General features: G+C 44.5%; 1 protein-coding gene across 1 annotated transcript in view; it reads right to left on the reverse strand.

Annotated features, from left to right (window-relative positions):
* The window catches only part of PRORP (protein only RNase P catalytic subunit), a 115,724-nt gene that overhangs the window by 88,348 nt on the left and 14,001 nt on the right, over positions 1-13,375 (reverse strand). Inside the window, exons 2-3 of the mRNA XM_075331207.1 lie at positions 12,952-12,999; positions 10,470-10,602 (exon numbers count right to left, since the gene is read on the reverse strand). Of these exons, the coding sequence (XP_075187322.1) occupies positions 10,470-10,602; positions 12,952-12,999 (181 nt within the window). The remainder of the gene's footprint in view (positions 1-10,469; positions 10,603-12,951; positions 13,000-13,375) is intronic.

Here is a 13,375-nt window from a genome sequence, read left to right on the forward strand (position 1 = left end):
GTTTTTTTTCTCTTTACTTACTGTGTTAGTAATAGGGGTGTTCGATAGACGCTTCTCCATTAAGGGGGCTTTACACGCTAGCGATGTCGCTAACGTTCACACCTGCCCCTGTCGTTTGTGCATCACGGGCAAATCGCTGCCCGTAGCGGACAAAATAGCTAGTACCTGTCACACGTACTTACCTTCCTAACGACGTCGCTGTGGCCGGCAAACAGCCTCTTTCCTAAGGGGGCAGTTCGTGCGGCGTCACAGCGACGTCACTCAGCGGGCCGCCAATATAAGAGGAGGGGCGGAGAGCAGCCGCATGAAAGTCACGCCCACCTCGTTGCCGGAGGATGCAGGTACAATGTTGTTAGTCGTTCCTGGGGTGTCACACGTAGCGATATGTGCTGCCTCAGGAACGACAAACAACCTGCGTCCAAAATCAGCAACGATATTTGGGAAATGGACGACGTGTCAACAATCAACGATTTGGAAAGTATTTTGCACCGTTAGCGGTCGCTCGTATGTGTCACACGCAACGACGTCGCTAACGAGGCCGGATGTGCGTCACGAATTCTGTGACCCAAACAACATCTCGTTAGCGATGTCGTTGCGTGTAAAGCGGCCTTTACTTAACACCAGGGCTAGATGCTAGCTGACACTACAAAGCTGGCATCAACCCGAACAACCAACACACCAGGGCAAATCGGAAAGAGCTGAGGTGAAGCACCAGGATTGGGGCATCTAATGGATGCCCCACTTCTCGAGCAGCTGCAGGCTGGTATTTTTAGGCTGGGAAGGGCCAAACAACCAAGGACCTTGCCAGCCTGATAATATCAGCCCCCAGCTGTCTGCTTTACCTTTGCTGCTTATCAAAAAAAGGGGGACCCCCGTCGTTTCTTTTTCATATTATTGTATTAAGTTAATCAAGCCTAACCACACGAAAGGGGGATTGTGAAATTCTGTATCTGCACGTTATCTATATATCTAGCTATATCTTTATATTATTTTTTTTCCCCTTTGAGATGTGTGCAAGAGAAAAAAAAAAAAATTACATGGCATACGGATGGTCCGTATGACCTCTGATTATTTTTCTCCCGCACTCTTGGATTTACATTGGAGAGTCTCGTCCGATACACGCGATCATATGTATAAATGCTGTGATTTATTTCCTCAGGCTGAAGTGAGGAAAAACTCGCAGATGAACACTGCCTCATTGAATAGCATTGGTGCCGAGTACAATACAATTTCTTTCTTGCGTGAAACTCGTCCAATTTATACGCAGCCCTTACGTGATCTTTTTTTTGTTTTACCCTAAGGCTAGGTTCACATTTCCGATAAATTGTATCCGTCACAATCTGCGGCTCTGGTAAACAATGGAATCTGTTTGGCGGATTCTGTTGTTTCCCATAGACTTGTATGAGTGGCGGATTGCGACTGATGACCTTGCGTTGCATCAGCGGCGGTCAGTCGTTTTTGGACTGACCGCCGGGCGGAAACAACGCAGAATGTAACTTTTTTGAGCCGCACTGTGGAGAGCTTTGTGGTGATAGACAGAGAGGAGGGTGGAGATGTAGGGGGTGCCGTCAAAATTAACGCACAGCGCAGGAATCCGTCAAGCTTGTAACGTTTGTCTATGGTGCTGGATTCCGTCGTAATCCGTCTTACGACGGAATCCAGCGCTGGATTTCGTCATGCTCTACTGAGCATGCCCAGCATGTTTAGCACATCCACTGGGCTGTCCCAAACACAAACGGATCATGACGGATCCGTCAAAAAACGGACGCACAGCGGATGTAACGGACGCGAAGGATCAGTTTTTTCACAGGATTCCTGTGAACGGAATCCTGTGAAAAACACATCCGTTGCGTCAGTTGACATCTAAAAAAACAACGGATCCGTCGCTGACGGACTGTAACGCCTGCCTGGATGCACAGACTCAGATGGGCTGTAATGGGGAGGCTAGAGGGAAGCCACTCACCAAGCAGGACCCCCAGAACCTTTTAACCCTTTAACCCCTATACAGGGATTTGGAATTACACAGGTCCCTGGTGATCACAACCTGTGGAAGGCTGCAGTCCGATGAGAGTAGTAGTCAGGCAGGGTCAAACCAGGAATAGAAGAACAGGGACAGAATCGGCAGGCAATGACGTAGTCAGCAAACGTAGCAGAGGTCAATCCGGATCGGGCAGCGAGGTACAAAAACAGCAGGCAGAAGGGTAGTCAGAAAACATGCAGAAGTCAACACAGGAATAACTAAACAGAATAGGAGGTAACAGGAGCCAGGAAAATCAGAACTATCTCTGGCAGTGGTCATGTGACAGGAGGGGGAATAAGAAGGGTGTGGTGTCTTCCCATTGGCTGTAGCTGAACGCTGGCAACTTCAGCTGGAAAACACATGCCACCCACAGTCAGCCAGTGGTACTGCAGATCCCAAGATAACCCAGCCCAGTGGATAATCGGGGCCTGCGCCCACCGGAGCCGCTGGCATCGACTCGTTTCCCATCACCAGCACCATCCACGGCAGGAACACAGCGTCGCCTGGCGATTGGAGCAGAAGTCGCAGGAGCAGACTCCGGCGGTGACGTAACATGGACCTGACGGATTTAAAACAACGGAAATGTGAACCTAGCCTTAGATGTACCCATGATTAGAACATTTTTTCACCGAGACTTCAGAACAGTTCGGGAAACATCAAGATACTGAGTTGCGTTATAGAAGTTCTTCAGAAAATAATAAAAAAAAAAAAAATAAAAAATAGCGAAACAAAATTGAAGGTGAATTTCCCCAAATCCTTATTTTTCACTTAAGAAAAGTTTTTACCTGGAAAGTCCCGTTAATCCCAGCTCAGCCAACCTAAACAATCTGTTCACATTTCCTTGGGCACTGTTCTGCTCGCGCTACACTTTCCAGAACACAGATACATTTGTCTCTCGTATAATTCAGTATTTTAATATCATGTGATTGAGTTCCCTGTTTATAGAGAAAAAAAAAAGGCAAAGCCTTTTCTTGTGTTTCGGAAATTCCCGATTCTATTGAGATTAAGACAGACAAAACCAGCCCTCCCACTCCTATGATTTGCCTTCTGAAATGCCATCTATTCTCAGCTCTGCCGCTAGGATCAGACTGACTTTTGTGTTTACCCTTTTGGAAAAAGTGAAGCATTTAAACGTTGGCTCTAAAAAGTACCTATCTGATAAAAATATCCCGAAGGGATTTTCTGTAGGAAATTTTGAGGTTAACCAACTATCTATGGTCTATTTAAATGCTTCTACATGAAAAGAATATGGTTGAATCAATTAAAACTTCCTAAAAAAAAAACACTTCTTCCAAAGGACCATAAAATAAATCAAATTATTATGCCACCCTGTAACACCAACACTATAATTATGTTCAGAAATAGCAAGAAAATATAGACAGGGGTGTAATAAGGCGGATACAATCACACCCAAGCTGTGGAAATTAAGGGGCCCAAATGAGAAGACCAAAACTTTTACAAACTTATAATAATTAGGGGCCCTGTTGGAAATTTTGCATTGGGGCCAAAAAATTTCAAGTTACAAACACTCACCTTGGATATGGCTGCAAATGTACAGCCAAATAGTAAGGATTATTAAGCGCAATACCCAACTACAGTGGCATGCAATAGTTAGGGCGCCCCTGGTCAATATTACTGTCATTGTGAACAGTTAAACAAGTTGAAGATGAAATTATCTCTAAAAGGGAGAAAGTTAAAGAAAACACATTTCCTTTGTATTTTAGTCCCCAAAACATGAAATGAACAAAAAAGGAATATGGGCGTATGAAAAATTTTGTGCACCCTGCATGGTTAGTACCTAGTAGCACCCCATATGGCAAGTTTCACAGCTTGTAAATGCTTTTTGTAGCAACCAAGAGTCTTTCAATTCTTGTTTGAGGCGTTTTCATCCATTCTTCCTTGGAAAAGTCTCCCAGTTCTGTGAGATTCCTGGCTCATCTTGCATGCACTACTCTTTATTGGAGACATCTTCCAGTTCTGTGAGATTCCTGGCTTGTCTTGCATGCACTGCTTTGTCTTGGAGATGTCTTCCAGTTCTGTGATATTCCTGGCTCATCTTGCATGCACTGCTCTTTCTTGGAGAAGTCTTCCAGTTTTGAGAGATTCCTGGCTCGTCTTGCACGCACTGCTCTTTCGTGGAGACGTCTTCCAGTTCTGTGAGAGTCCTGGCTCGTCTTGCATGCACTGCTATTTCTTGGAGAAGTCTTCCAGTTTTGAGAGATTCCTGGCTCGTCTTGCACGCACTGCTCTTTCGTGGAGACGTCTTCCAGTTCTGTGATATTCCTGGCTCGTCTTGCATGCACTGCTTTTTCTTGGAGAAGTCTTCCAGTTCAGTGAAAGTCCTGGCATGTCTTGCATGCACTGCTCTTTCTTGGAGAAGTCTGCCAGTTCTGTGAGATTCCTGGCTCGTCTTGCATGCACTGCTCTTTCTTGGAGAAGTCTTCCAGTTCTGTGATATTCCTGGCTCATCTTGCATGCACTGCTCTTTCTTGGAGAAGACTGCCAGTTCTGTGAGATTCCTGGCTCGTCTTGCATTCACTGCTCTTTCTTGGAGAAGACTGCCAGTTCTGTGAGATTCCTGGCTCGTCTTGCATGCTTTGCTCTTTTAAGGTCTAGCCACAGATTTTCAATAATATTTAGATGAAGAGACTGTGAGGGCCATTGTAAAACCTTCAGCTTGCGCCTTTTGAGGTCGTCCACTGTTGTTTTTGATTGTGTTCAGGGTCATTATCCATTTTTAGAAGCCATCCTCTTTTCCACTTCAGCTTTTTTACAGATGGTGTAATGTTTGCATCAAGAATTTGTTGATATTTCATTGAATCCATTCTTTCCTCTACCTGTGAAGAACTGCTACCAGTGCCATTGGCTGCAGCACAACCCTAAAGCATGATTGATCCACCAACATGCTTAATGGGAATCTGTCAGCATGTTTTTGCTATGTAAGCTGAAGCCACAATTCTACAAGGATTAAGACCGAAAATTCAGGGCTGCCTGTCTTGTCACAGTCCGATCTGTCTTTTGCAGTCAAACGGGGGTTCTGATTTGCCTCTCTAGCAATCCTATGAGCAGCTCTCACAAAAATTTAGCTTGGTCTTCCAGACCTTATCTTAATCTCCACTGTTCCTGGTAACTGCCATTTCTTAATTACATCTAAAACTAAAAAAGGCAACTTGAAAACGCTTTGCTATCTCCTTATAGCCTTCTCCTGCTTTGTGGACCTCCACCATTTTCAGAGTGCTAGGCAGCTGCTTAGAAGAACCCATAGCTGCTGTTATTTGGCACTAGGTTAGAGACTTTTTATAAAGCTGTGAAATTTGCATCCCCTTGCTTTTCTTCATGATGATAGTGAACAAGCCATAGCCCTAACAGGTTAATTAAGGTCTGAAACCTTGGTCAAAGTTTTCTGAGCACAAAAAGGAAATGTGTCATATTATAACTTTATGCCTTTTAAAGATCATTTCGTCTTCACCTTGCTTAACTGTTAACAATAACAGTAATTTTGGCTGGGGTGCCCAAACTTTTGCATGTCACTGTGTATACTACCAGATGTATAATGGTACAATCACTAACGCTGCCCACTCACTGCTATCAAGTGTATTCTAGCAGCAGAGACTCAGAGATGAATTACACAAGGTGAGGGCCGGCTCTTTGTCTCTCCATTACTGCTCTCCTGTCTGTCAAACTACATATTTAAAGAGGAGGGCTTTATGTTCAAAGAAGGCAAGTCAATGTACACTGGCAGAAGCAATGCATGCTGCGAAGTGAGGGAATAGGGAGTTCTAGCTCCAACAGTGCTGATAGCATGCTGATGAATATGAACTACCCACTCAAAAACTTTGATAGGAAGTGGTAAAGTATTGAGAATTTGGAGATCTGCCAGTGACCAAGGGGAGAAGAGTATGTAAAGGAAGAAATTTAGGTAAGACTGCTAATGGAGTCTTTGTTCAGGGCAAATCCAAAGGATGGGGCCAAATTAGCTATCTGTACAGATATATTAAATAACTCAGACAATGATCACAATGAGACGTGTTCACTGTTTGAGCCAGTGTTGGCGACTGACTCGTGTATTTCAAAAGACTCGTAATTATACCATACAACATTCAACTTCGACCTTGAGGCAAGAACAGGGAGTGATCATCCCACATATAACATCCCTTATTTCAGCTGTGAGAAAAATCACAATTATAAAATTCTTTCAGCATATTATGAAACACCTCTCCATTATTTATTCTGGCTTGATTATCTAGTTAGAACATTCTTTATTTGTGTGAAATCACTGATAAGACTTTCACTAAAGAGGGCTTCACTGTCCATTGTTTATACATCTGTTCACTCGTCCTTGGTTGACTTTTTCTTGACCATACGGCTTAGAACCATATTATAGAGTCTGTGCAATTGTCATATAGACACACAGATAATTATGCAACAACATCTATATTTTGATTATTTACATACACAGATAATCTTATTACATTTGAACAAACAACCTATAGCCCAGGCTATCTTCACAAGTATACGGTCTTTCTTATTTTCGACACTCTTTTCCTTTCTTTACAGGTATATGTTGCTGTGGATTTCCCTGCAAATTTCTCCAGACTTGCTGTGCAAACTGTCTAGCAGATCTACCTTGCTGCTCACATTACCGTCAGTTTTAATACCAGATTTAGAAAAGCAAGGGTTAAAACCAAACTCCTAACCAGAGTAACTTCGGCCTAACCCAAGCTTGTACATTTAGCTGAAGCTGTCCTATGCCTGCTGAGATACACGATCTGGAAAACCTCTATCATTGAAGTCAAGATTTTTACGAGTGTAAGGTGTCCATCCAAAAAATTCTGTGAAATCCCCCCCACTAAATTTTTCACAACTGTGAGTAGTATTCTTAAGAAGTGGAAGCATTTAGGAACAGCAGTAACTCAGCCATGAAGTGGAGACCATGTAGAGTTGTAGAGCGGGGTCACCAAGTGCTGAGGAGCAGAGGGCAGAAAAGTCACCAACGCTCTGCTGACTCCACAACTGCAGAGTCCGGACCTCCTCTGGTATTGTCTCCATACGAACGAGTGCACTAGGAACTTAATGGCCGATCAGCTGCGTGCAACCGTACGTCACCAAGCACAATGCCGAGCGTCAGATGGAGTGAAGTAAAACCACCACTACTGGACTCGGGAGCAGTGGGAACCTGTTGTATGGAGTGATTAATCATGGTTTTCTCTCTGATGTCTGATGGACAAGTCTGGGTTTGGTGAATACCAGGAGAACATTACCCCCTGATTGCATTGTGCCAACTGTAAGGTTTGGTGGAGGAGGGATAGTACTGTGGGGTTCTTTATCAGTGGTCAACCTCAGCTACTTAGTTCGGCAATGGGAAATCTTAAAGGGGTGATCCACTACTGAGCATTAGTGGCCATCGATGTAAAGCTCCTAGAGAAGGCTTTTCTCAAATAGCTTGTGTAGTAAATCCTGACTGAGCGGCACTGTTGTGGTCTGTGCAACCCCATCATGTGACCACTGGGCTCCGACACCTCTGAGATCCGGTGATGTCGGGTCAACTTCCAGCTCCCACAGCCCAGTCACTCGCAGACACTGGGGCCAGCCTCAATGATGTTGGGTGAGCTGGAAGTTGACCCGACATCAACGGATCGCAGAGGTCACAGAGCCCAGGGGTCACGTGATGGGGATGAGCGGACCACAATACCTCCGCTCAGAGGTATAATTGACTAAACAAGACATTTGAGAAAAGCTTCTTTATGAGCTTTACATCGATGTGGTCATTAGCGTTAGCATGCCAAAACATTTTGGACAATTTGTGCCTCCAATTCTCTGGGAATAGTTTGGAGAAAGCATTTTTTCTGTTCCCCAAAACTGTGACCAGTACACAAACCAAGGACCTTAAAGACATGTTTGAGGGAGTTTAGTACAGAGCCCGGACCTCAACCCCACCAACACCTTTGGGATGAACAAGAATGTAGATTGTGAGCCCGGACCTCTCCCCAACATCAGTGTGACCTCACAAATGGTTACCTGGATTAAGGGGCAAACATCCCACAAACACGTCCAAAATCTTGTAGAAAGTCTTCCCCGAGAGTGGGAGCTCTTATAGCTACAAAGATACCAACTCCATAAAAGTTCCTTTATCTTTAGGTGGCCCTACTTTTGTTAGTATAGTGTAGTTTGGGAGAAAATTGGGCTGATAAAGAAGTGCCCTTCATGTCTCACTTAAAGAGGTTACACCGGGCAGCTGTATAAGAATATTCCCCAATAATGCGCACTACATATATTAGTGGAGTGGGTGAAGCAGTGAGAAGATGTGGGCTTGTCCACCATGCAACGATTAGTCATATCTTGAAAGAAAACCTGACAGATAAGACAATTAATGTCCTGCCTTCTACCTACGTATGTACCAAACTACAGAGGGAAATTACAGACGAAACCAGAAAAATGTACTCCGTTCATTCCCCAAATGAGAATACCCTACTTATAATTATTACACAAATGCATTGATAATTAGCAAATTAAACGAGGCACAAATGGAAATTATTAACCCGCCGAGGATTGGGCCATTTTTCCCTTTTTGAGCTTTTTTTTTCAAAGGCCCTTACTATTTTGTACTTGAGTCTCCATAGCTGAACCAGGGCTTGTTCTTAACAGGTCAAGTTGTAGTTTTACTGTCACCATTTATTTTACCAAAATAATGTACTGAAAAACAACAACAACGCAATTCCGCAACTCTTTTGGCGTTTTGTTTTTGTGATGTTTTTTGTGCGGTACTAATGACTTGGGGGCAGGATTCTCCAGGTCGGCACAATTACGGAGATACCAAACTTTTATAGCTTTTGTTTTATACAGAGATTGGAGCTAGCTCAGATCGCTGCTGATGGAGGCAGGTGCTGGCTGTATAGCACAGAGGACACCTGGCGTGTATGGAGCAGACTCAGGATCTTCATTGGGAAGGGGTTATTTGTCTTAACCCAAGGAATAAATTTCTGTCCTGGTCATGTGTGCACTGCATTATTTCTTCCCCTATATTCTTTTTATATTACTCCAGTACTTTGTAAGAAAATATGGTAATGAGGGTGGATTTTGGTGCAGTGTGGCTCAAAGCACAACTAGGAGTCTCAAACAGGCCGGTGAAATTAGCAGTTAAGTTACTGTCACGGCGTGTCATGGCTGACTGACAATCCAGTGGCAGCGATTGTTAGAAAATCACAGAGATTGGCAGCACGTTTTGTTATCTGATAGTTCCCTGTTTCTGCAGTAGTGGACTCTATTGACTCTGGGAAACTCTCAGTTTTTCCTCTCAGTTGCCAGCCTCGGACGTCCTTTATAAACCTCACCCTGGGGTGGTTTATAGTTGTTCCTGGCTGTGGTCTGCAGCGGTCGCTACCTCTTCTTATTCCAGAGACTTCTGTGGTAGTTGCTCCTAAGATAAGTGTTTGTCTTTTGCTATCTACCTGGGCTCTGGTGGTAACATTTGGTTTTCCCCTGTATTGTTTCCTTTTGTCTCTTAGCATTAGTGGTGTTTACGAAAAGCTCATACCTTCCTTCCATCCTTACTTAGGACCCAGATCAGAGTTTGCCTAGGGTGAGGTATTCCTGCTCGGTGACAGGTGCGGAACCTGTACAGGGCTGGTGAGGATGAGCTGCAGGTTGTTATCAGGGGACACCACTTCACCCTTCCCTAGTGATAGGGCATTCCTTTCCCCTTCCCTTTGTATTGTACTATACGGCCGGTATAGCTTCTATCCCCGGACATGACAGTCACCTTCTTTGTGATACTCGGTCACGGATTCTTTGTGATATCACATGCATCAATTGTCCTTGGGCATTTACTAAATAAATTAATAAATGATTTTTGTCTGTGTATCAAGGGCAATTTAGCTCATGTAATAGCCATTTTCTGGCTTGGATGGTGGGGACACTAACCATTTTCACTCCAGCACAGTGTATTTTGGTTGAAAACTGCTCGTGGCTCGATATATTTCCTCATACTTGGTTGAGCAATTACATCAACATCACAAACAAAATCCAAGGGCATCAGGACAACAACTAAACATTGCAACGCACAACTTTCCAGAGGTATAAGGCCTAAAACACACACTGTCCATAACTCCAAAGGCCTTCATACAAGCACTGGACTAATGTTGGCCAACACTCGAATCTGTGTTGGCCCCGGCAGACAAATGGTTGGGGAACATGTCGTTTAGGAATCTCCGATTTCTGACTGCCGATCGCCTTGTTCTCCTGGAGATAGGCCACTGGCTGAGATGTCCATGGGGACATCTTAGGGGTTCCCCTTCCCATGTAGTAGTACAGATCAGAATCACCGCCCGCCACAAGGCAAGCACCGCCCGCTTCACAGAGAAGGCACACCGCCACTCGGCAGGCACCGGCTGCCACACAGAGAAACTCAACAGAGAAAGTTAACTGTGATAAGCAGAAGGGACTCCCTCACCTCCGGGGTGGTCTTTCGAAATGTATCTTCTCCCTTAATGACAGCGTCAATGACCGCTTTTTTCAGGGTGTTGTATTCCTCCGGTGTCAGGTGAATGGACTCCAGCTGTTCTTTGCAGGCCTGACAGTGACCACTGTAGGAAATATAGAAACATTATGTGCTACTTAATGAAATTAAAACCTACCACAAGAAGCAGCATGTTATGTATACAGAGAACTATTCTGGGGCAACCATTGTAAATTATGCAGATCACATGGGTAATAGGTTAAATGACAAAGTGAAGGGCTCGTCAAAAGACTATGGATGGGCTTGTCCCCCCTAACCCAAACATGAACACTTACCAAGAAAAAAAAGAGAGAAGCATCTCCTGAACACTTTTAACACTGGCTTTACTGATGAGCGGGCACTACCATGCTCGGGTGCTCTGTACTCATACCTAGTGATGAGCGGGCACTACCATGCTCGGGTGCTCTGTACTCATACCTAGTGATGAGCGGGCACTACCATGCTCAGGTGCTCTGTACTCATACCTAGTGATGAGCGGGCACTACCATGCTCGGGTGCTCTGTACTTGTAACTAGTGATGAGTGGGCACTACCATGCTCGGGTGCTCTGTACTTGTAACTAGCGATGAGCGGGCACTACCATGCTCAGGTGCTCGGTACTCGTAACTAGTGATGAGCGGGCACTACCATGCTTAGGAGCTCAGTACTCGTACCTAGTGATGAGCGGGCACTACCATGCTCTGTACTCGTAACTAGTGATGAGCGGGCACTACCATGCTCGGGTGCTCTGTACTTGTAACTAGCGATGAGCGGGCACTACCATGCTCAGATGCTCGGTACTCGTAACTAGTGATGAGCGGGCACTACCATGCTCAAGTGCTCGGTACTCGTAACTAGTGATGAGCGGGCACAACCATGCTCAAGTGCTCGGTACTCGTAACTAGTGATGAGCGGACACTACCATGCTCAGTACTCGTAACTAGTGATGAGCGGGCACTACCATGCTCTGGTGCTCTGTACTCGTAACTAGTGATGAGCGGGCACTACCATGCTCGGGTGCTCTGTACTCGTAACTAGTGATGAGCGGGCACTACCATGCTCAAGTGCTCGGTACTCGTAACTAGTGATGAGCGGACACTACCATGCTCGGGTGCTCAGTACTGGTAACTAGTGATGAGCGGGCACTACCATGCTCGGGTGCTCAGTACTCATAACTAGTGATGAGCAAGCAGTACCATGCTTAGGTGCTTGGTACTCGTAACGACTGATGAGTGGGCACTACCATGCTCGGGTGCTCCGTACTCGTAACGAGCAGTTGATGATACTCAGATGGGTGCGAATTGAGTACCTAAGTACAATGGAAGTTAGTGGACAAATGAAGCATTATTCCGGAAGTTTCCCTTTTTCCCGTTTTCCATTATACTTGGTTACTCGAGTTGCGCCCATCAAAGCATCCAACTATTCATTACGAGTATCAAGCATGGTAGTGCTCGCTCATCTTCTGGGAGAATCCCAGACATCACTGGTATACAGGATATGAGCTACTAAACCCAAGCTGTGTGCGCTTTCGTAATCATTCTCATCAGAACATTGGGGCTCGATGAAGGTTGGCAGTGGAAACCAGTAAGGGCACATCCACACTGGTCAGATACGGAGCACACTTTCATATATGGATTTTCCAAGTAGAAAATCAGTTATTTATTACAATATCAGAATTGTGAATGAGTTTCGGAAACGCCATCCAATGGCCGTCTCATCCCACTCTTCAAACAAAATTAGGATTTGTCTGCCCACACCCCTAGTAATTTTTGAAGGGGCTTGAAAACATTAAAAAAAAAACATTTTGCGTGCCTCAAAAAAATTCTAATGGCAAGAGTTCCCATTACTGGGTTTTTATATGGTAAGAAAAGTACAAAGGAGTGTGACATGTTCTGGACATCATGGCCCCTGTATTTATTTGTGTGTGTGCGCGCGCGCGCGTGCGTGTGTGTGTGCGCGTGCATGCGCGCGTGTGTATGTGTGTGTATGTATGTGTGTGTATGTATGTGTGCGTGTGTGTGTGTGCGTATGTGTGTGTATGTGTGTGTATGTGTGTATATGTGTGTATGTGTGTGCGTGTGTGTATGTATGTGTGTATGTGTGTATATGTGTGTATGTGTGTGCGCGCGTGTGTGTGTGTGTATGTGTGTATATATGTGTGTGTGTGTGTGTATGTGTGTATATGTGTGTATATGTGTGTGTATATGTGTGTATATGTGTGTATATGTGTGTATATGTGTGTGTGTGTGTGTATGTGTGTATATGTGTGTATATGTGTGTGTGTGTATGTGTGTGCGTGTTTATATGTGTGTGTGTTTATATGTGTGTGTGTGTGCGTGTTTATGTGTGTGTGTGTGCGCGTGTTTATGTATGTGTGCGTGTTTATGTATGTGTGCGTGTGCGTGCGTGCGTGTCCTTGTTATCACCGGCACACCTACCTGTCTGTGGCTTTGGTGAGTTGTCCTTTCCAGGTTTCGTTAGGAATTCTGAAAAATGAAACATCATTTTATATTTTTCATCTCACGATTTTGTTCTAAACTGATATTTTTGGCCTCCAAAAGATCATTGCGTTTTTTCCATCCAAGTGATTATTTAGTGCGTACATGAGCCTGTACACTGACAGACATATTGGTCCTATTAGTTGAAAATGGCTCAATGGGGTACACGACATCGGACACTATGGCCAAAATCTTAAAATTGTGTCCCACTTGATCCTATTTAGATTTTGTCCCCCCAGGTTTGCATAACGGAGATTAGTGCACATCTGGGAGATTCTATTACTGTGTTTTGTGATTTGGGCATTTAGGGACTTTTTTTGTTTTATTTAAATAGGCAATTAAAAAGCACATCAAATACTCGTAT

The sequence above is a fragment of the Anomaloglossus baeobatrachus genome, chromosome 12 (genome assembly GCF_048569485.1).
Source record: "Anomaloglossus baeobatrachus isolate aAnoBae1 chromosome 12, aAnoBae1.hap1, whole genome shotgun sequence".
Lineage (NCBI taxonomy): Eukaryota > Metazoa > Chordata > Amphibia > Anura > Aromobatidae > Anomaloglossus > Anomaloglossus baeobatrachus.